This window comes from Sus scrofa, chromosome 5 (assembly GCF_000003025.6).
Source record: "Sus scrofa isolate TJ Tabasco breed Duroc chromosome 5, Sscrofa11.1, whole genome shotgun sequence".
NCBI classification, from domain to species: Eukaryota; Metazoa; Chordata; class Mammalia; order Artiodactyla; family Suidae; genus Sus; species Sus scrofa.
In genome coordinates this window covers 23087084-23110699 of record NC_010447.5, presented here as the reverse complement: position 1 = coordinate 23110699, position 23616 = coordinate 23087084, and the positions used below count along the sequence as shown (strand labels likewise).

The 23616-nt window shown below is 49.1% G+C and overlaps 1 protein-coding gene across 3 annotated transcripts; it reads left to right on the top strand.

Annotated features, from left to right (window-relative positions):
- On the top strand, positions 98-22754 carry AVIL (advillin). 3 transcript variants are annotated; one of them, XM_005658862.3, is made up of 20 exons: positions 98-3486; positions 5920-6004; positions 7679-7753; positions 8452-8648; positions 10646-10754; positions 10845-10955; positions 11223-11425; positions 11888-11966; positions 12095-12193; positions 13135-13288; positions 13391-13491; positions 13979-14116; positions 14222-14380; positions 15150-15329; positions 17000-17145; positions 17253-17397; positions 18856-19044; positions 19564-19632; positions 20672-20788; positions 22174-22750. In XM_005658862.3, the coding sequence occupies exons 2-20, from the start codon at positions 5939-5941 to the stop codon at positions 22285-22287; spliced, it is 2451 nt and encodes an 816-aa protein (XP_005658919.1). In that variant the 5' UTR covers positions 98-3486; positions 5920-5938; the 3' UTR covers positions 22288-22750. The 3 variants fall into 3 exon arrangements, with proteins under 3 accessions (XP_005658919.1, XP_020947556.1, XP_013847609.1); XM_021091897.1 differs by lacking the exon at positions 98-3486 and having other exon boundaries at positions 5221-6142; XM_013992155.2 differs by lacking the exons at positions 98-3486; positions 5920-6004 and having other exon boundaries at positions 6880-7753; positions 22174-22754.

Below are 23616 nucleotides of genomic sequence, written 5' to 3'. Positions count from 1 at the left end.
GTCTCTAGGGCAGGGCTCTTTCCTCTTGTCTTCCCCCAGGGCCTGGCCTGGCTGAGCACACTCTTCATCCTTCCTGACTGTTGCTTTTTCTCCCCAGGGCCTCAGGCACTCCTGCATTTCCTGGGCTGAGGGGTAGGTGTTCTCAACGTTTAGTTTGCCAGCCTAACGCACATGCTCCCTGCTGATGGTAACAGGTGTGAGTGAGCCCTTCACACACCTGCGCTTTGTGTGTGTGTCTCTGCTCTCAGTTTCTTAATAGTGAATGCTGTTAAAAATAGGCACAAAATGGAAGTTTCCCCAGGATGGAAAACAAAAGGGGAAGTGCTCCTGTAATTGGGAGCACAGGGGGCCCCGCCAGAAGGACCCCCGCCTCAGCATCACTGCCTTAACCATGGCCTCCCCTCCCTCTCTCTGGGGTGGGAGGGAGTTCCTATCCCCATCTTTGTTTTCCCTGGAGGCAGGTGTCACAAAGCATCAGTAAACTGCTTCAGGTGCGAGAACACCACCCACTCAGGAGTGACCCCTGTTATCCTTTTCAATTTCCACCCACTAGCCAGTTTGCTTACACCAGGTGGTGAGGCAGCAGCTTGGTGTTCTGACGGGCTAGCATCTTTCCCTGGTATTGTGACACCACCTCCCTTCCTTGTCCCAAGGTTGTGAGGCCTTGTCTTTACCTTTGGTGTCACATGAGTGGAACAGGGTCCGCAAAGCCCAGTGTGGTCATTTCCCCGACATCATTCCCTGGTGCCTGCGGGATCCTGCCGCACGCAGGTGGGGCCAGGGGTCTTGCCAAGAACAATGTCTCCAGAAGGAAAATGGGAGCTTCTGATTCGAAGGCCCTGGCAGCTAGGCCTCTCTCCCAAACCACACCCTGAGGGTTAGCCCTTGGGCCAAACCATCTGCCATGGAGTCCAGCCAAGCTTTTCTGGCTAAATAAGCAATAAGAGGCTCTAAGCTGATTCAGTTCCTAGGACCCTTTCTGTCTTCCTTTGACTCTCCTTGTCTCCAGGTGAAGGAAGAGCCTGTGCCACCCGCTTTCCTATTAGGCTTGTCCAAGTGTTCCAAGGGACTCATGTCCAGAGCCCAGGGTAATGTGGTGGGAATGTCCCCGCTGCTTCTGCATGAAGCCCTGCTCTACAGGCCTGGTTTCTGCCAGAACCCTGCCCCCTGCCCCCTGCACTTCCTCACCAGAAATGCCACATTCCCTCTCACTCCCTCCTCTCTTCCCCAGAGAAGCAGCTCAGCCAAATAAGTCTAAGCAGGGTCCATCCTTGTGGACCAGAGCCAGCCTGGAGTCATTAAGTGCTTTCTGGTCTCCAGTTTCGGCGTGTGTTAGGGGCAGGAGGTGACTGCAAAACTTGTTCCGTAGAGGAATCAGGCCAGACTCAATTTTGGAGGAGGGTGAGATTGAGAGGGAACCAGTTCACCCCAGGTTCTGTTCTGGGGTTTCCCACCAACCCTTCCTGTTTGAGGCTGGTCTCTGGGAAGCAGTAGGCCACCGTGCCTGGTCAGCCCCAATTCAAGCCATGCCAGGAATCTGCCCACCTGCCAGGTTCAGTTCTATAAGGTGCCTCTTCAGGGACACAGTGTGTCTCTCTGATTGGGCTTCTAAATCAAAAGCCTGATGTTCGTGTCCCTCTCATAGGGGGAGCTTTGGACACAGGACCAGTTTGGACAGGGTCAAGGAAGAGTTTCCACTCTGCACATTGTAGAGAGGACACTCTGTAGGCCCATGGGTCCCTTACTATAGAGGTTGAGTAAACTTGCCTTCAGTTAACCTGGGACCTCCTGTTTATTTCTCTTTTGCCTCCCAAAGATTTTGACCATTTTATAAGTGTATGAATTCACCTCTGTTAACAGTGGCCTAGAAGCTTCTTTGTGCTAGAAGCATGGGTAATCTAAAGGCATTCCCGTGGAAATGGAGCTTATTCTATTTTGCTACCCTTAACCCTGTTCCTGAGGCCTCACTCAGTAAGGCAACCCCCTTGGAAGGCTGTCCTGCATCCCAAGTCCCAGCCAGGTCAAGTGTCTGAGGAAGGTAAGCCTGTTTGCCCCTTCAGGTCCTCAGCTGGTTACTTACCACTGTTGTCCTTCAGTTACCTTTTTTGTAAAATGGGGTTTTAAGTTTTGTCCTTTTTTTTTTTAATGCTGGTAAGTACTTGCATTCAAGCAGGGGAGGGGAAGCGGAGGTCTGGCCCCTACCCCATTCCTTTAATGCTGTGGGGACCTGCCTCTTGAGCTGACCCTTCTCTTTGAGCCCCAGGAACTTCTTTGCTTGTAGTTTCTCCAGCCTGACATGTCCCATGTCGTGCCACTTTCAAGATGCCGCTTGGAGGGTGGGGGAGATCTACTTCCCTCTGTGACTGGGCTATGGGGTTCTGACTACCTTGCTTACAGATTCATGGTTTGATAAATTTGTTGTATTCAAAAACTTGAAATATAGGACGCCATTAAGTGTCTGTTTATATTTTTGGAATATTTGTATTACTTACAATTAATTAATAAAAGTGGGTTTAAAAAACCCATCCATGAATGAGAGCTGCCTCCTGATCCTGCTGTTGTTCATTTGGGCACTTAACCCCTTCTTCCCTCAAAAGCCCTCTGTGGTGATGAATGATGAAGCCAGAGCGCCCAGGCTGGGAGGCCAGCTACGGACTCAGCACAGGGGTTGTGCTCCAGGTTACAGAAGTCTGGCTATGTTAGCTCTTCCCTGGCCTCCATGTGGAACCAAGCCCAGTGCCATCCAGGTGCTTAATAAGCATATGCTTGGGGTCTTAACTGACTTCTAGGGAGGAACCAGAAGCCCCAAGGGACTTGGACTCTTCTTTCTTCTGTGCTCCTCACTGATTTTCCCAAACTAGGAGCCCTGAAACTCAGCCCAGGGTAGTTCCTGGTACTTAGTAGGCACTGAGATACTGATTGGATGGTTTTGCCCAAGGGGCAAAACAGGATGATGTAATAACATACTCCTGGCCCCTCTCCCAGACTGCCCCTCCGAGAAATGCCCAGCTGGGAGGGGCTTGCCAGCCTGGACATCCCAGGTGCTCAGGGGGCAGCCCCAGCCCCTGCCTCCTGTCATCAGTGTAATGTGTCTACATCTCCAATATGGCAAATTTCATATCCTCCCACCCTCTTTCTGCATTATTGATGGCCTGTGCACTTTTAAAAAAATCAATTAGATCAGGGCGTGGAGCTGGAGTTAAAAGAAGCCTTTAAAAGTCTGCACTTCTTGTTTTGCTGTTTTGAATAGGAACAGATAAAGCTTTCCCTCTGGTTTGAATAAGTCAAGCCCAGGGCTAGGTTGGCTGTGATTGGTCAGGACTAAGAAAATGCGGTTAAGATGCAAACCCAAGCAAATATAACCCAGTGTCTGAGCAGCCATTACTGAGCTAAGGCAGCAGGACCGGAAGCCTCCCGCTTTTGGGTGGTTCCTCAACACTAATTATCCGCCAAAAAACTGGGAAGACTGGTGAGAGAGAAAACAAGGTAAGGTCTTTTTGGTTTATGGGTGCATGTCAGTAGAGCAGTTTTACTGAATGAGGAAGAAAAGAGGAGATGAAAATTTCCTTAGCTTTGTCTTCTTCGATGAAGCTTTTAAAGGGTTGAACCAGGAGTTTGTGACGAGGTTTACAAACTTCATGCTGAGAATCCGAGGTGGTTTTTAGAGACCGCTAAACATTAGGACACATTTTCAAAACAAAGATGGGAAAGACCCCCTCCACCCATCTCAGAAAGATTGTATGGGGCAAGGCAAAAGTTAAAGCCAGCTTCCTCTGCTTGGCGTCTGTTCATAGACATATTGGTAAGAATTAAGAGCCACTGACTTTTAACCTGGGATTTCAAAACTGCACCCCACCCCAGGGGCTTGTGCTGTGGTCTCAAAAGGAGGAGGGAGGGAGAGACTGAGCTTTGGGGCCTTGGGTGTCACAGACGGAATCACATTTTCTGGGTGTTCTGGTATGGCAGAGTCCCTTCTTTGAGCATGTCCTTTGCTGCATTTCGAGGACCCTCACCCAATGAGTGTCTCGACTGCTAGTTCCTGCTGGGAACTGGGACTGCTTTTGGCCTCTGGACTCAGTACTAATTAGTGCCAATCAGTTTGACTTTTACCAGGTTAATACTTCTCCATTTCCAAGGAATGAGTTCATTGGCCCTTGTCCCCTTCCCCTAGCTGGGTCATGGCATTTTCTTTTAATACCTGGAATTCAGGGTCTGAGGAAAACCTGAATAAGTATTTCCTGGCAACTCTGAGCAGCACAGGGTGGGGCACCAGTTATCAAATTAAATCCTCAAACACCGGCTGCGCTGCCTCACTGCTCTGCTTTAGTCCTGCTATAGCAGTTACACAAAGGCAGTTTTTTGTTTGTCTTTTGTGGGGTTTTTGCCAATGTCCATGCTAGATAATGGCACACATTCTCCAAACCTAGCATCATCCACCAAGCCTCAAGGAAAGAATGGCCAGACATGCTCTTCTTAACAAGCACAATATGCCTCCAAAGAGCAATAACCCTCCCTCTTTAAAAAAAAAAAACAAACAAAAAACTTATGCAAATCTATCAAGCCCATCCTTTGCCTCTTGAGAAGAAAACTCAGTGACGGGTATCATCAGCTTGCAAGCCCCTTGAAAGCAAGAACCAGGTGGGCATTTTCATTATATAAAGCCTGTGTGGCCATGGACGTGTGAGGGGCTTGACAACCCCGACACACCTCAAACAGAGATAGGGCACAATCCACACTTCTCTTTACCTCCTCCTCCCTCTCCCCACCCTGCCTTGAGGGCAGCCACAGCACTGCTGGCTGGGTCTGTGAGAGGGGGTGTGGAAGGCCGTCCGCCCATAGGCCCCGACCAAGCCATGCCCACCTGCCCCAGCTGGCACCCTGAACACTTTGTCCCAGTTCCACCCCTGCCACTGTACTTTCCCTTTAATCCAGTCAGGCACAGGGAGTATATTAGTCATATGACAAAAGCAGGATGGGTAGTCTTGAGGTTTAGGATAGTTAAAGTCTGGAAAGTAAAAGCTCAAGGAGTTGACTGTGAAAGGACCTGGCAAGCAGGGAGTCTGGAGAGAGTCAGAGGGAACGAGCAGGAGAAAAAGAAACCCAGTTTAGAAATATTATGATGTAACGTTTTCAGCTGCATGCACCACTGAATTTAGGTAAGTTAGGAAGGATTGCAGACGTCAGAGTAACTGAGTAACTCAAAAAGAGCACAGGTTTTAAGATCAGACACGGATTTCATTCTAATGTGTGATATAGAGCAAATTATTTAACCTCTCTGCACCTCAATTTTCCCACAATGTAAGATGAAGAAAATGGGGAGTTCCTGTTGCAGCATAGCAGTAACAAACCCGCATGGGATTCGGATTTGATCCCTGACCTCACTTAGTGGGTTAAGGATCCGGCATTGCTGTGAGCTGTGGTGTAGGTCGCAGGCATGGCTCCGATCCCGCACTGCTGTGGCAGTGGCATAGGCCAGAGGCTACAGCTCCAATTTGACCCCTAGCCTGGGACCCTCCATATACCATGGGTGTGCCCCTAAAAAGCAGGAAAAAGAAAGAAAGAAAGAAAGAAAATGTACTCAGCTCATAAGAAAGAAATGAGATACCTAAAGTGAATCAACACAGGGCTTAACATACTTGTCATCCCTTCAGTAAATAATCATGGCTGTCACCAGAGCTCTTAACAAGGGAAGTGGCAAGTGGAAAGCAGAATTTCCTGTGGGGACACCCAGGCGAGCCAGGCTTACAGCGTGAGGTTGGACAAGTCATTTCCCTCATCACTGTGAGACAGTGTAGGGATGCACCACAAGGATGTGGTAGGAAGGCTGACAAGAGATTGGGAAGTGACTTAGGAGGAAAGCTGGCTGCATATCTGCTTCAAGAGAGGCATCATCTCTCCACTCGCTCTGTGATGTTTCAGTCCTGGGAAGACAAGCACCATGTCTCTGAGCAGCGCCTTTCGGGCTGTGGGCAACGACCCTGGAATCATCACCTGGAGGATAGAGGTGAGCTGGGCTGGATGGGGGCAGACTCCCATCTGCTGAATGAAGGCACTTCACGCTCCTTAGTCTCCTGCCTGCGGTTCGGCAACACCAGAGAGCATGTTTTCCTATCCTTGACCCCTCCTGGGTGGCTCAGAGCAGGTGGGTGACAGGTGAAGGAAATGTCCTTTGCCTTGGGGAGCAGGGTTCCAAGCAAAAATACGCTTCCCCATTATCCAGCCATCTGGTCAGTGAACCTGCACTTCCAGTAAATACCCTGGAGAGATGGGTGGGGCCTGAGCTTCCACAGGGCACTCTGGCTCCCGCAAAGTGGTAGGGAGGGTTGGAGGGTTTTGCATAGATGGGGCCCTGCTGATCTATTCTCCCACTCAGGCTTGAGCCCCTCTGGCTGACCTCGAGCTCCAGCAGTCCATAGCTGGGAATCACCCTGGCCTGGGCAGTACTACCTGCCAGATATGAGGACCCTCAGCCCCACCCCCACCTCCCCGCTTTAGGCCCAGTGAGTGGCTGCCCCAGAAAACCCAGAGGTGATGCCCCACCTCACCATCCTCCATCAGGAAGGGAGCCATAGCTCTCTAGCAAGCCGCTCAGAGCTTGTGAGGGTACAGGTCACTCCCACTGTTTTAAGGCTCCCAGTTCATTTGAAAACTAGGAAGTACTGGAGTTCCTGTCATGGCTCAGTGGAAATGAATCTGACTAGCATCCATGAGGATGCAGGTTCGATCCCTAGTCTCACTCTGGATTAAGAATCTGGCGTGGCCATGAGCTGTGGTGGTGTAGGTGGCACACGCAACTCGGATCCTGCGTTGCTGTGGCTGTGGTATAGGCCAGCAACTGCAGCTCCGATCCCTAGCCTGGGAACCTCCATATGCCGTGGGTACGGCCCTAAAAAAAAAAAAAAGAAAAAGAAAAAAAAGAAAACTAGTAAGTACTAAAAGAGTTATGCAGGGGCACAGTCTTTAAGGCATTAGCCTGCTGTGGCCTCCTTTGCCTAGCAAAGCAATAAAGTTTTTTCTCCTTCACCCCCCACCCCAAAAAAAGTGTTATGCAAATTGTGAGATATTTAACATACATATTTTATACAGAATACACTCAAATATGACTGCAGATGTACCTAATTGGAGACAGTTATGAAAGTCCACATCTGAGGCCACATGAATGGCCCTCCTGGAACAAGCCAGACACGCAGGTGACAGACACATCAGGGCTCTAACCCAGACTCTAGAAATATGGACCCCTCAGCATGGAGCCCCACACACTGCTGGCATGCACCCCCCACCCCCAAGCCCCACAGAACCCCGGCACGCTGTTCTTTCAGAACTCGGCCAGCACTGGGTGGCTGGAGTCAGCGCTGGAGGCACTGGTACAGTGGCTCAGAGGCAGCACTCTTGTCCCTGCAAAGGACTGAGGTGGCTCCTAAGACTCCTCAGGGTAGCAAGATGACACCAAGCAGGGAGTGGGAGGGGAACGGGGTGAGGAGAGGCACACAGACTCACATCCACAGCAGAAGCCGGAGGGATGGCTGTGCTAATCCTGTGGCTGGCTGCTGTGCCCCATGGGGTCATCTCCCCACCTCTCTCAGCTGCCGGTGCCAGTGATGGAGAGGAGAGGAGGCTTGGTGGAGGATGGAGAGGAGGGAGGGAATGCAGCCTATATACACACTCCTTGTCCTTCCAGAAAATGGAGCTGGCGCTGGTGCCCCTGAGCGCCCATGGCAACTTCTATGAGGGGGATTGCTACGTCATCCTATCGGTGAGCACCACCTCCCCCATTTCCATGAGCCCCTCCCCTGAAAGCCAGTTCTGGGGCTCCACTGGGAGATCTCATGAGGTTAATCAGGACCTTGGTATCTGTCTTGACAACTTCCCCAGTGTTACATGGAACAGGTCTCCAGTTTGACTATCAAAGGCCATTCTTAGGCCCGGGTTTTAATTTAACTTTTGCACCAGAGGGTAGGGGTGTGGCCCTCAGCCTGAATCTCAGCAAGGATCCCAAATAGCACTTCTCCCTCCTGGGCCCAGACCCCAGCTCTAAGCTTCGGAGGAAAGCCAAATAGATACAAGGCTGCCTGTGGCCTCAAAGTGCCCACACTAGGTGAGGAAACCATCTCCCACGTGGACAGTGCTGACAGTGCTGCCGATGGACGGCAGCTACACCAGCTGTGTAAATGCAGGGGCACAAAGGAGTGCCAAGAAAAGTCTGCGGTCCCATCTAGAAAAGATCCCTGCTGGGGCCCATTTATTTTGGGAACAATAAACTGTCAACATCCCCCAAATGTGGGGAAGGATTTGGGCTGCTAGGCCTTAAGCCATGGAGCAGGTCTGCACAGGGCACCACAAGGAGGGACACGACATAAGCCACAGTGGGCCACATTCTTCCCACACCAGAAGGGCCAGCAGTGAAGGGGAGGCAAGCTAGCCCCTAACCTGACCCCTCTGGCTATCTCCCAGACCCGGAGAGCGGGCAGTCTCCTCTCCCAGGACATCCACTTCTGGATTGGGAAGGACTCCTCCCAGGACGAGCAGAGCTGCGCGGCCATCTACACCACGCAGCTGGATGACTACCTGGGGGGCAGCCCTGTGCAGCACCGGGAGGTCCAGTACCACGAGTCCGACACCTTCCGCGGCTACTTCAAGCAGGGCATCATGTGAGTAGCTATGCACAGAGCAAGGATGCAAACGCAGTTTACTGAAGGGGAAACCCCCAGCAGGACCAATACATATATGGAGAAACTAGTCAGAGAAATGCAAATCAAAACAAAGCTATCATTTCCTCCTACCAGAGCAGCATCAATTAGAGCCGAGTGGTACCAAGCGATGGCGCAGGTTGTGGGGAGACAGCTGCCCTCGTGCCCTGCTGGCGGGAGTCAGGACTGGCCTGGCACTCCCAAGAGTAGTCTGCTGCCACTGAGGCACATCCCACCTCTGGGGTAGAACCCAAAGGAATTCTCACCTTCCCAGGAGGTCCACAAGGGCACAGGAACCAGAAAGTTCACAGCAGTATCATTAGTGACGGTGGGAAGCTGCGGGCAATGTGGAGTGCCTACCGCAGGGAGACTGGACAGGAAAAATACTCCATGCTACCAACAAGTACTATGCCACAGCTGGAAGCAACAGATCAGACCCACATCTGACATGTGGACAGACCTTAAAAACATGGGGCTTAGGGAACACAGCAAGAAACAGGCTTGAAATATAGAACAGAATGCCAATTTCTGTTTAAAAAAATACACAAATACAAAACAACGGACCACAGTTCACTAGGATAAAAACTACAAGAGAGATGTTAAACTGTTAGGATGGGACATTTCCTTGTGGCACAGCAGGTTAAAGAGCTGGCATGGCCACAAGAACTAGCCCAGGAACTTCCACCTGCCAAGGGCACAGCAGCAAATAAATAAATATATACCACTGTTAGGATGGATGCCTTTGGCAGGGAGAGGAAGCAGAGTAGCATATACATATAAAAGGGAATACATTCTTACTACAAGAGAGGGGTCTCATAAAGGCCAATGATAACTTTCCCTGGATTAAGGAGCTTGATTACCTCAAAACTTTGCACTTGAGATTGAAAACAAAAGAAATTCCACTGAGGAGGAGGGTTCTGAGGCTGGCCCAAGGCCAGTTTTTTGCAGGTCAGCAGTCCCCACTGACTGAGGACCTACTGGGCACAGAGCACCATACTGAGTCACCAGGGAGCCCAGAGACAAAGGCCCTCTGCTCTCAGTGGCTTTCTGTGCACCCTTCATGTGCCAGATGCCTGGAGGATGCTGGGCTGGGGTGAGTGCCAGGGGTGAGACAGCTGATTCCTGGACTGAGTTGGTCTTGAGGCACGGTGTCATTAATGCTTCTGTTCCTGCCTGACTTGTGCTCCTCTCCCCATCACATATGATACACAGTTCGTAGAACAAAACAAGTTCTTCTGTGCTGCAGGGACTTTATCACTGATACATCCTCTATCTGAAGAACTAGTCCTCCGATTGCTGGTTCCTACTCTTTAATATCTCAGCTCAAATGTCACTCCTTCAGAGAAGACTGCCCTGACCACTCTCAAAAAGCACGTCACTGAGTCCACCTCTGTGGCCGTGGTGACCACCAACTATATTTACCTTGCTCATTTACTGTTGTCACCTACATAGGCAGAGGCTGCATCTGTATAATCCACAACTGTCTTCCTAATACCTGGCGCACAGCAGGTGCTCAATAAATAACCAAATGGGAGTTCCCTGATGGCTCAGCAGATTAAGGATCTGGCAGAGTTCCCATCGTGGCGCAGTGGTTAACGAATCTGACTAGGAACCATGAGGTTGCAGGTTCGATCCCTGGCCTTGCTCAGTGGGCTAAAGATCCGGCGTTGCCGTGAGTTGTGGTGTAGGTCGCAGATATGGCTCGGATCTGGCGTTGCTATGGCTGTGGCATAGGCCGGTGGCTACAGTTCCGATTAGACCCCTAGCATGGGAACCTCCATATGCTGAGGGAGGGGACCTAGAAAAGGCAAAAAGACCAAAAAAAAAAAAGGAAGGATCTGGCATTGTCATTGCAGTGGCTCAGGTCGCTGCTGTGGCGCAGGTTTGATCCACACGCAGCAAGTGTGGCCAGAAAAGAAAGAATGAATGAGTGAATAACCAAATGGATGTTCCCTCAGCTACAAGAAGGGGGGCGTGGCCTCTGGGATGAAGCACGTGGAGACCAACACCTATGATGTGAAGCGGCTGCTACACGTGAAGGGGAAGAGAAACATCAGGGCCACTGAGGTAAGTCTTGCCCCATCTGCCCTGGGCCCAGGGCCTCTCTGCCTGGCACCTAAGAATTCCTCCTGAACAACGTCTGTCTCTCATCTGCAGGTGGAAGTGAGCTGGGACAGCTTTAACCAGGGTGATGTCTTCTTGCTGGACCTTGGGAAGGTCATCATCCAGTGGAACGGCCCGGAGAGCAGCAGCGGGGAGCGCCTAAAGGTGCAGCTGAAGGGGCTCAGCGCTCCCTCCTCTCCCCCAGCCTCAGGGGCTTGTGCTCCCGCAGGTGCCCTTTCCTCCTTCCTTCCTCACTGGCTCTTCCCTGCCCTTCAAACCAGACGCCTGCCTTTGAGCGGCATCTGTTTCAGAGACAGGCCATGTGTGCGAGGCTGGGACTCAGCCCGGACTCTTCAGCATTGGGGTAACTCCTGTGTCTGGGATCCAGGCTGCTTCTCCTGAAGCTGAGAGCTTCCTCGGGCTTCTCTACAGGCTATGCTTCTGGCAAAGGATATTCGGGACAGGGAGCGAGGGGGCCGTGCTGAAATAGGAGTGATCGAGGGTGACAAGGAGGCAGCCAGCCCAGAGCTGATGAAGGTCCTTCAGGACACCCTTGGCCGACGCTCCATTATCAAGCCTGCCATCCCTGATGAGATCACAGATCAGCAGCAGAAATCAAATATCACGTTGTATCAGTGAGTAGCTAAGCCTGACTACTAGTTGGAAGCTGGGGAAGGGGAAGGTATCCCCTAGAAACGGAGGCACTTCTGCTCTGCTCCTCTACTGGGGTGCAGGAGCCTGGCTTTTTTTCAGTCTTTTGCACATGCAGCTTTTACAAGGAGCTCCCTGTTCCCTGAGCAGCTACCATCTGCTCTTGTTAGCAACTCTTTCTTCCTGGTCTCTGGGGGCGACTGTTCCTTTATTCTGGTCTATATGTGCCCAAGGGTAGGGATGGATAACGTTCGGGAGAAAGATGCACAGAAGTCTCCTCCAGGGAACAGAGTGCATCACATTCTTCTCTGCATTCAAGCTGTGCCTGTCACAGGAAGTCAAACTCTACCCAGGACCTCCATAAGACAGAGCCAGGAAATACTGAATTGACCATACGATGCTTTGAAGAAGAGAAGGCACAGGTTAATCTCTCTCTTTTTCTCTAGTGTCTCAGACTCAGCTGGGCAACTGGCAGTCACAGAGGTAGCAACAAGGCCTCTAGTCCAGGAGTTACTGAACCATGATGTAAGTAGAGCTTGGATGGGCTTGGCTTGGGGTACCCAGACCTGGCTTTAGAGGCAGACCCTGAAGAAAGGTTTTCCTTGTGGTTTGTCTCAGTAGTAACCACTTTTATCCCCATCTATCTGCTTCAGGACTGCTACATCCTGGACCAAAGTGGAACCAAGATCTATGTGTGGAAAGGAAGAGGAGCCACAAAGGTTGAGAAACAGATGGCCATGTCTAAAGCCCTGGTAGGAGCTACGGTCACGCAATGTTGTTCAAAAAAAATTTTATCCGTAACACCTCAGATGTGCTCAGAGAGCCATACTAGGCACTAGAACACAGAACACTGCAGTTATATACACAGACTTGGAAGTCAAATCAGGGTTCAAATCCAGGTTGGTTTTTTTTCAGGACCACACCATGGCATATGGAGGTTCCCAGGCTAGCGGTTGAATTGGAGCTATAGTTGCTGGCCTATGCCACAGCCACAGCAATGCCAGGTCCAAGCCACACTGGCGACCTATACCACAGCTCATGGCAACGCCGGATCCCCGACCCACTGAGCAAGGCCAGGGATCAAGCCTGCGTCCTCATGGTTACTAGTCAGATTCATTTCCACTAAGCCATGACGGGAACCTCCAAATCCAGGTTTAATGCCATCTCATGGGGTCGTTAAGAGGATTAAATAACATGTGTAATGCACTCAGAACAGTACCAGGTACACACATCTGCTCAATAAAAGGTGGCTATTATTCTTGAAGGAGATATCACATATCAAGGTCAAGGACTGTGTCCTCAAGGAGCTTATGATATTGTGCAAACCCACGCAGCTGAAACAAACAGGATGTACTTATAAAGCAAAAAATGTGCAAGCGAAGGTGATACAAAGTCAGCAGAGTATGAGAGTGCTGGAAGAACACAGTATAGAGGATCTTGCAAAAAAAAAAAGAAAAATCGGTAACAATCTTGACAGGCTAATGAAGAGATGTCAAACTGTTCCGCTCAGTCCTTCCCTTAAGGCAGGTGACTTGGTCCCTAGGCAGAAATGAGTTAGAATTGGACTCTGATTCCCAGAAGGGTGCAGTCCTACTAACTGGCCTCTCCAGGGTACATCACGGCCAACAGAACCCAGTGCATTCCCTGACTGATCTGCCCTTGGGTTCGGGGGGGGGGGGGCTGGTTTCTGCAGAATTTCATCAAGATGAAGGGCTACCCTAGCAGCACCAACGTGGAGACGGTCAACGATGGTGCCGAGTCGGCCATGTTCAAGCAGCTGTTCCAGAAGTGGTCGGTGAAGGAACAGACCGTGGGCCTGGGGAAAACGTTCAGCATTGGTAAAATTGGTGAGATTGCCCCCCAGATCGTCTTCTCACTGCTGGGACTCTAGGAATGCAAGCACAGATGCCTTTCACTCACTTGGCTTCTCCCGACCCTTTTCTGTGCAGCTCAAGTTTTCCAGGATAAATTTGATGTGACTCTGCTGCACACCAAACCAGAGATAGCGGCCCAGGAAAGAATGGTCGATGACGGCAATGGAAAAGTTGAGGTAAGCCCAGTGATTCACATCTCAGGGCGGGCAGGCAGCACTGGCCCTCTGGGCTGCTCTGCTGTAAAGGAGAGGGCAGGTGATTCTGTATCTGCTTCGCTGTCTTTTTCTTTCGCTGTCTCTGGTGCCTTGGAAGTATTCTCTAAGAGGTGTCTGAGTTTTCCCACAATTCTTCAGGGAAGTGCAAGGTAGATTCCCCAGTGTGTTGAAAACAACTCACTTCGCAGATATATTCAAATCATCTCTGAGCATGATGAGGATGCAGCTGATTAGGGATGGTCCAGTTCTCGGGATTCAAATCATGCAAATGTGATAAGGCCTCACCACTGGGAAAGAGGCACCAGAGGGGGAAGGGGTACTCTCAGTGGATGTTAGCGCCTCACCCAGCTGGAATCTGCTAAGCATGGCCCAGTTCCCTTCAGGTAGCTAGCTGTCTCTTCAAAGAGGACTCCCATCTCTGGGGAATTTTGTCTCCTTTTATGCCCAGGTCTGGAGAATTGAAAACCTGGAGCTGGTCCCCGTGGAGCATCAGTGGTATGGCTTCTTTTACGGGGGAGACTGCTATCTGGTCCTCTATACGTACGAGATGAATGGAAAACCACACTACATCTTGTACATCTGGCAGGTAGGTCAGAGGCAGGCTCTCAGCTTTGGGTCCTGGTGCTACCTCTGGCCACTGAGCTGGGGCCAGGGGTAGCAGCGACCCATCTCGACCCTCTCACCATGGCAGGGCCGCCACGCCTCTCAGGATGAGCTGGCAGCCTCGGCATACCAAGCAGTGGAAGTGGACCGGCAGTTTGACGGGGCCCCTGTGCAGGTTCGGGTTACCATGGGGAAGGAGCCACACCACTTCATGGCCATCTTCAAAGGGAAGCTGGTTATCTTTGAGGTGAGAGCCCTCAGATAACATTCTAAGCAGAATGCTCAGAACCAGCAAGCCAGCAGGGAGCTGCAGGAGAGGAGAGGAGGCCTGGGGAGGGGGGCTTGGGGTCGACACAGATAGACAAGAAGGAGGTGAATCTCTCTAAGATGCTGAGGTGAATCCCGACTGCCTAGGGCTTCAAATCCAAACCGCTGCCCAATTCATGTGGAGGGTCTTTTATTACCTGGCCCATGTTACCTGTGCAGGCACATGACCCTCAACTCCTAACCTACACACTCCACTCCAGCCAGATGGGTCTCATTAGACCTCACATCTGCCACATCATTCCAGATCCACCTGGCCCAGTGAACGTGCTCCCTCAAGTTCAAGTCCTACTTCTTCCATGAAGCCCTGGCTGAAGCACTACCAGGAACATATAATGTCATGCTTGATATACACATGTCCTAGTCTTGTCACTTATTAGCCAGGTTTCTAAGCCTCAGTTTCCCCTTCTGTACTGTGGAATAATACCTACCTCACAGAATTATTATGAGGATCAATAAAATGATGTAGACAAGGTACCAGCACAGAGCCTGGCATATAACCAAGGTCTCAAAGTGAAAGCTAATATTATTGGTACCATAACTCCAGCTCACCTCAACCTCTCCCAGTTAGCCTAGAAGCTCCTCAAGGGCAAAGACAGTATTGAATCCATTCACGTCCTCCACAGCACAAGCCCAACACTCAGCATACCAGGTGCACCTTAGATCCAGACTCTGCTTTTCTCTCTCTCTAGGGTGGGACTTCTAGGAAGGGAAACGCTGAGCCTGATCCTCCCGTAAGGCTTTTCCAAATTCAAGGAAATGACAAATCTAACACCAAAGCGGTGGAAGTTCCAGCCTTCACCTCCTCTCTAAACTCCAATGATGTTTTTCTGCTGCGGACCCAGGCAGAACACTACCTGTGGTATGGCAAGGTAGGATGGCTAGCCCGGCGCTCATACCAGCCCCTCAGAGGCCAGCCCTGCGCCCACCCTCCTGTCAGCTAAGGCACAGGAATGAAAGAATAGGCTGGAGCAGTCCTCAAAAAGAGGAGCCTTCTCTTAAAGGATCTTTAAAGGGACCAACAAGGTTCCCCCCAAGCAGGCCTGCGATTAGAAACTAACAGCACTGCCCACACCAGGAGACCATCCATAAACTTCTAGAGAGATGCGAGTTGAAAAAGTCAATCTTTCCACACCAACCTGGTGGACTGTAATAGGACAGGCATTATTAACACTGAACAAAAACATTAAAAATGTGACTTTTGTCAACTGAGATTGCACCTGCATTAAAATGTACTAAAACTGTTTTACAAAAGAGAACTGAACAGGAAAAGATGCTCAATATCATTAGTCATTAAGGAAATGCAAATGAACACCCATGAGATACCACCAACACATCTATCTGAATGACTAAAAATTAGAGTTCCTGTTGTGGTTCAGCGGGTTATGAACCCAGCTAGTATCCATGAGTATGTGGATTCAATCCCTGGCCTCACTCAGTGGGTTAAGGATCTGACATCTCTGTGAACTATGGTGTAGGTTGTAGATGTAGCTCGGATCCCATGTTGCTGTGGCTGTGGTGGAGGCCAGTAGCTGCATCTCCGATTCAAGCCCTAGCCTGGGAACTTCCATGTACCACACGTGCAGCCCTAAAAAGAAAAAAAAAGAATGACTAAAAATTGATGATATCAAGTGCTGGTGAGGATGAGAGCAATAGGAATTCTCGCACACTGCTGGGAGGGATGCAGATAAGGCCTTTGACCCAGAAATCCCACACCCTGGGCATTTACCCATGTGAAATAAAAAGTTATCTTCACACACAAACCTGTACACAAATGCGAAGAGCAGCTTTACATGTAGTCACTAAAAACTGGAAGCAAATCAACTGAGGAACAGCTAACAAACAGTGGTGCATCCATATAATGGGATACTACTCAGTGAGCGACACACAGGAAAAAGCTATTGATACCCACAACTGCAAGGATGAGTCAAATGCATTATGCTAAGTGACAGAAGCTAGACTCAAAGCCTACATAGTGTATGAAAAGGCAAAATTACTGTGATAGAGAACAGACCAGTGGTTGCCAGAGGTTAAGGATTCAGGGAGGGTTTGACTACAAAGGGGTAGGTAGCCTGAGGAAATTTTCTGCAGGAGTGAGACAAGTGGTCTGTTTTTGTTGGTGGTGGTGGTAGTAGGATTCTATGCATTCATCAAGAGTCATAGAACTGTACGGCAAAAAGTGAATTTTCCATATATAATTTTTAATTTTAAATTTCCTCTTAAAAATTTATCAAAAATTGGTGCTAAAATTCCAACTGAAGGTGAAACAAAGGTGACTTGTCAATATCTAATGTGGGTTTCAGAGTCCAGACCTGTCCTTTGCCACCACACTGGGTTGAATAACCCTCCCCACTCCCACCCCACCCCTACCACCCCTGCCCTTCCCAGCACTGAACAAACCCATCAAGCTCCCTGTCGTGCGGTACTCTGATACTGTGGCACTGTGGCTTGGTAGCTGATCCTGGCTGCACTGAGCTATTAGTCTCCGATGCTCTTTTCCTATATCAACGTGCCTGTGTGTGACTAACATCTGTGTTCTCAGGGGTCTAGTGGGGATGAGCGGGCGATGGCTAAGGAGCTGGCCAGGTTTCTCTGTGATGGCACCGAGAACACCGTGGCCGAGGGCCAGGAGCCGGCTGAGTTCTGGGATCTGCTGGGAGGGAAAACTCCCTATGCCAATGACAAAAGGTACAGGATCACAGCATCCCCTCCTCTTGGCTCCCCCTGCCGCCCAGACTTGTGAACTGCACATGATTTCTACACAGCTCAGTTCCTCTGAATGAACTGTATTGCAGATTACAGCAGGAAATCCTAGATGTCCAGCCCCGTCTCTTTGAATGTTCCAATAAGACTGGCCGGTTCATTGTCACTGAGATCACAGACTTCACCCAGGATGACCTGAACCCAGGCGATGTGATGCTCCTGGACACCTGGGACCAGGTAAGACATGGCCAGAGAGCTTGGGACAACTGACAAAGACCCTCAAAGTTTAGGCTATTTTTTGTGTAGTCTCTCTTCCCCACCCCTCAGATAAAGCCAGGGTAGCCCTGGACCACCCCCAAGTCAATCAAACATTTGTCAGTGGGAAGCAAAGGAAGAGCCTGCTGTTTGCCAGGGCTGGAGAGAACAGAATGTCGTTTAAACTTACTCTCTCAGGATAGTGTCCTGGGAATTTTCCCACCTTGCTCTGGGGAAATCAGACCATCCTATCGTCATGTACTCCATTCTCTCAGGACCAAGAGCGGCAGGCTCTACATCCAAAGATGTGGGTCTTTTAGAGAATAAAGGGATACGAGAGGGAGATCTTCAAGGCAACCCCTCTGCCACATCCCATTTTCTTCAATTCGGCCCAGCAAACATACTCAACACCTCCTCCATTCTAATCACGGTGCTGGGTGTGGTGTCACCAAGGCAAAGGGCCTCATCCCACTCTCAGTTTAGAGGCTGATGGGGGATGGAGGAGACCAGACATAAAAACACCACTTTATTACGATGCAGATGTGTACGAGGTGACATGGGAGCACAAATTAGGGGCACTCAACACAGTTTAGGGACTCAGAGAGGACATTCGGGAGGAAATGGCTCCCAGACGGAATCTCAAAGGATAAACAGGCATTAATCAGGTAAAGAAGGCATCTCAGGCAAATGAAAAGCAAGGCTTGAAATAGTCTAATATGTAGGGAACTAAAAATAGTATTATCAGAGAGTAAGACAGAGCTTTACCCAAGAGATGAAGCTAAAGAAGTAGGTGTGGGCCTTACCTCTGACGTCAAGAAGTTTGAAACTTACCCTGGAAAGCTACTGAAATTTAAGCAGATGAGTGACATGGTCAGATGTCACTTTAGATCACTCTGCTAGTGTAGGAGAGGAGGGACGGGCATGAAGGGAAAAAGACGACTGCACGTTGGGAGGCCAGTTGGCCGACTGCAGTCGAAATCCAGTAAGAGCAGAGGAGCAGTGGGGCAGGGGTGGAGGGATGGTGCGACTTGACGAAAGCGGAGGAGATAAACTGGCTAGGTTCTGGCGGTATGGAAGGCATTTAGGGTGACTCCCAGTTACGGTCTTAGGTGATTAAATGGACTCCATTCACCAAGAAGGGAGATGGATACAAGTTTAGAACAGAAGAGCTACATTTTGGGGATGTTACAGTTGAGGTACTTGGAGACAGCCAAGAGGAGGTGTTTTTCAAGAAGCTGGAGCCAGGAAGCTGAAGTTCAGAGAGAGTTCAGACCTGGAGACGTAGATTTGGGAGACACACAAACCACACATCAAAATGGTCCTGAGAAATCCTCTCTGCCGAGGCAGTGAAGTGCTGATGGGGAAAGACAGGGCAGCTCCTGGGATCTAGAACTCAGTCCTTGCTATGAGCACATTAACACTTGAGCTCTGCCACACCAGGTGTTCTTGTGGATCGGGGCTGAAGCCAATGCCGAGGAGAAGGAGCGAGCTCTTGCCACAGCCCAGGAGTACCTGCACACTCACCCCAGTGGCCGAGACGCCAGCACACCCGTCCTGATCATTAAACAGGGCTATGAGCCTCCCACCTTCACAGGCTGGTTCCTGGCCTGGGACTCTCACATTTGGAGCGTAAGAACAGAGGGAACGGGGAAGCTGTTCTTATGGCGGGGTGCTCGAGGGCTGTGTTCCCCCTGACTCCTTCACCCCTCCGCACTTCCTACGTTTCTCTTTCACTGGCACCACAACGCTAAGTCCATTAGAGAAATCACAGCTTGTCTCAGGAACTAGCAGTATGTGAAGTGATAAAGTTTATAAAGCATGTCCACACACTTTACTTTTTGGGTTTCTCATCCCGATAGAGAACATTGTTTCCGTGTTAGAGAGGAGGAAACGTGGGGGAGATGTTATTCGGAGGACTGAGGGGCCACCAGCAAAGAATGCAGATCATGTTTAAGTGCTCACCTTCCAAGCCTGCATGGACCCTGAAGAGGGGATTTTCATTTTTGCTTATCCCTGAAATGTCTTCTGATTTCCCTGGCTCCTTTTTTTTTTTTTTTTTTTGCATCTCTCGAGGGTACAGACCAGGCCTAAGACATCCTTCCCCTCTGAGAAGCATCTCATCCTGTGTTTTCTACCCCTTCTTTTCAGGCAGGGAAATCATATGAACAGTTAAAAGAAGAGCTGGGAGATGCTGCTGCTATCACCAGAATCACTGCTGTGAGTTTCTCGAGGAGCAAGTAACACAGGCAACCAGAGCCAGAGAGAAACAGCAAACGCCACAGTTGCCATGTGACCAAAAGTTCTATTACGTCCTTCTTAGTATCACACTGGTGGTCTATTTTGATATGAAGATTGTTTTAATCGGTAGAAAAGCAGGTCCTAGAGCCAACTTCCTTATTTTACTGCCTTCCAGAATTTAGAACAGACACGCTGTTTAAAAAACAACAAAAACACAAATTTTATTATTCGACAACTCTGTCATTCAGGACAGACTAAATTTATTGGCAGTATTTTTCAGAAATAATAAGCTTCTGGAGTTCCCTGTGATGCAGTGGGTTAAGGCTCCTGCATTGTCATGCAAAAACTCAGGTTGCTGCTATGGCACAGGTTCAGTCCCTGGCCTGGGAACTTCCACTGCTGTGGGCATGGCCAAAAAAGTAAATAATAAGCTTCTAATCTAAAGGGCATGTTTATCAGTTTCTGACAGTGGCGCCCAGAGAAACTCAGGCCACTGCCTCTATGTTAATGGCCAAAACAAAGATAACTTCTGGCCAGGAATCCAACAACTCATTAACATCAGAACAAGTGCATGGCACCACTGTCCCAACCACCTCGCAATTTTGTCTTTGTGCTCCACAAACTCAAGATTTCAAAGCTAACAGCAAGTAGCAGCTTTAAAATATATTTAAGTGTGACTTTAATTTGAAGTAATTTGAAGGCTGGAAATGTAGAGCCTAAGTAAAAGAAGGGATGGATTACAGTATTTAAATGAGGTTTAAGCACAACATTTATGCCAAACTAGCTAAACAGGATGTGCCTTAGACTTACTGAATCAGCTTCCCAAGAAGGAACCCCAAATCTGAATATTTTAGATTCTCAGATGATTCTGACATGCAGCCGGTTTAGAGGACCATTACCCTAAAAGATGATTATATTTAATGGTAAAAGCCAAAATGTTAAATATCATACACAGAGAACTTCAACTGCACAGACCTGAACAGTCTTTTAGCCTGTGTCTATGTTCTTTCTTCCACAGGACATGAGGGACACAACCATCCCCCTGGATTCTGAGCCAAAATATTACCCCATAGAAGTTCTATTGAAAAATCAGAATCAGGAGTTGCCTGAGGATGTGAACCCTGCCAAAAAGGAGGTAAGTGGCTGAAGGAACTGTGTGATGTTAGTGGAGCCTTCCAGGAGGAAAGCACCATCTTGGTATATGGCCCAGGACAGATCTGGAGCGTTGTCAACACTCAACAGACATCTGAACTACCCAGGAGCTCAAGCCAAAAACCCAGGGCTCCTTCTTGATTCTTTTTTCTCACCGCCCACATCAATCCATCCATCAGCTAGCCTCCATCCACTACTTTCCATCTCTCTGCTGCTCAAACGATCACGGACCCCTACAACAGTCCCCGCTGCCGGTTTCTATGCATCCCTAAAATCTGTTCCCCACATAACAACCAACAGGCCTCTACTACAACAGATGACACTCTTCTATATAAGCACCTCAATGCTTCCCACTGCACTTTGAAAAGAAGCCAAAGTCCTTTTAATGGCCTCTAAGCCCCTATACAGTCTGGCCCCTGCCCACCTCTAATTTCATCTCACAGACCACTATACCCTCTTCACTGACTGCCCTTCAGCCAGTGGCGGCTTCTCTATTCCTTGAACATGTGCATTCCAGCCTTTGAGCCTTTGTGCTCGCTACTGCTCCTGCCTAAAAAAAAAAAAATGTTTCTCCCAGATCATCAGAGAGCCAGCTCCTCAGCCGCAGCGTCACCTCCCTGGAAAGGTCTTCCCCATCCACTCTGACACTGCCTCCCTCGCCCACTCCAGGCCTTTACACTTGGTCGCTTTATCTGCTTTGTTCACCATCACATTCTCAGCTTTTCAGCACTTAAAATGGTCCCTGGCAGATCACACACAGGCCTGAAGGTATGGTTGATTGCATTAACATATGTACGTTGAATGAATTCATTTATCTTCCCCTCGAAGGGGAAGAGCCTCTGGGTTTTCCACAATGTATTATCTAAGTTCTTAAGTATCTGGACCACAGCTTCCTTGAAAACAGAGACCATAACTTAATAATTTTACTTGGACATCATTAATAAATAAATGTTAGGAGAACTTTATGCTCTCAACAAGATCCACCTGATCTTGCATTTGAAAATGTCTAGATGAAAATGGCAGACAGGGGTATAAAGCAAGATCACTCGATTTTGTTCTCCATTCAGCCAAAGCCTAATATTTAGAATTCATACATAATATATAACCCAGTTCTTGTCCTTCTGACAAGACACTGGTGCCAGGTGGGACTGTGAGAGCTGCAAGTCGTTGGCACTTCCATTGGCCAAAGTGCAACCCCGCAAGCTAAAGAACTCTCCAATGAATAATTTAAGTCTATTACAGACCTCCTGAAAAATTCATCCTACTTCTCTTTTTAAGAAACTACCTAGGACTCTCTTGGCCCCACTCTCCCCACCCCATGAGCATGGACAGGGGCCTCCTAACTAGAAACTCTGTTTTCTCTCTTAGAATTACCTCTCTGAACAGGACTTTGTCTCTGTGTTTGGCATCACAAGAGGGCAATTTGCTGCTCTGCCTGCCTGGAAACAGCTCCAGATGAAGAAAGAAAAGGGGCTTTTCTGAGGCAAACACACACATCTAGATATTGCAAGACCCCGCAAGAGAGCCAACAGTGCCAATGTCAAGAAAGAATTTATCTACTGATTTCTGCCCAACACCCAGCTACTCACCATAGATACAGTAGGGTCTTCAAATCACAGCATGTTCTCCATTTTCTCATCCCTGCATTCCTTAGTTGTTACACGCCTAAAATGCTAACTACCCACTTTTTAATTTTTGTGGCCTTCTGGCTAAAACTGCATGAATCTGGAGAAGTCAAAAATAACAGAACAAAAAACCTAAGTTTAAAGTATTTAATGTTGGGGCAAGGACCTAAGTTTGTTTTAAAATTTAAGATGGGTATTTCCTGTTTAACCCACAAATCATTGAAGTTATTCACGTATACACCTTAAAGTCAAAATCTAAATGCTCAGATCCGTATGTGCCAGAGATTTTTTAAATTTTCAAATAAAGATACCCGAATGAGCAAATGGGAGTTCTTTTCAGTAGTTTTGGGCTGCTTGTTATGGTAACCATTTTGTTATCCTGGGAGAAATGTCTCAGTACTGGGGAAGTAAGGAGGCACTGCTAAGCAAGCTCTCTGGGTAACCAGAATTCCTGTTTCTGGCACAAGAATGCCAAAATCTGCCTTACAGCTGTCCAGGAAACCTCAGTCCCCACCCATCCACACCCCATTATCCGGAAGAGAAACAGGGCCGTGTGTTATTGATTTTAGGAACGAGGCCAAAACCAGTGTGTCTACCACCACGGAGCCTTCAAAGCACACTACAGACAACAATAAATGAACCACATTTTCCAGACAATTCCAAGTTTGAATCAACAATTCCAAAGTAACCCATGTGGCAAAAGTCATGTAACTGGGGAAGTTCCAGGAGCGAAGCATAGTCCAGAGCATCACAAAGCCAAACTGAACACGGGAGTTCTATGCCACAGGAGGAGGAGGATGGAATGAGTTACACATTTTAGGGACACCTTAATAAGTCTGGTTGAAGGGAGCAGCAGCACAGCTGGAGATGCCTGTTCCCCAGACACTGTCAGTTACTTCACCAAAGCCCACCGGGGGAATTCACGTCATGGTGCAGAGGTTAACGAACCCGACTAATATCCATGAGGATAAGGGTTCAATCCCTGGCCTCACTCAGTGGGTTAAGGATCGAGCGTGGCCATGAGCTGTGGTGTAGGTCGCAGACGTGGCTCGGATCCCGAGGTTGCTGTGACTGTGGCATAGGCCTGCAGCCACAGCTCCGATTCGACCCTGAGCCTGGGAACGTCCATGTGCCCCATGTGCGGCCCTGAAAAGACAAAAGACAAATATAAATAAATAAAGCCCAC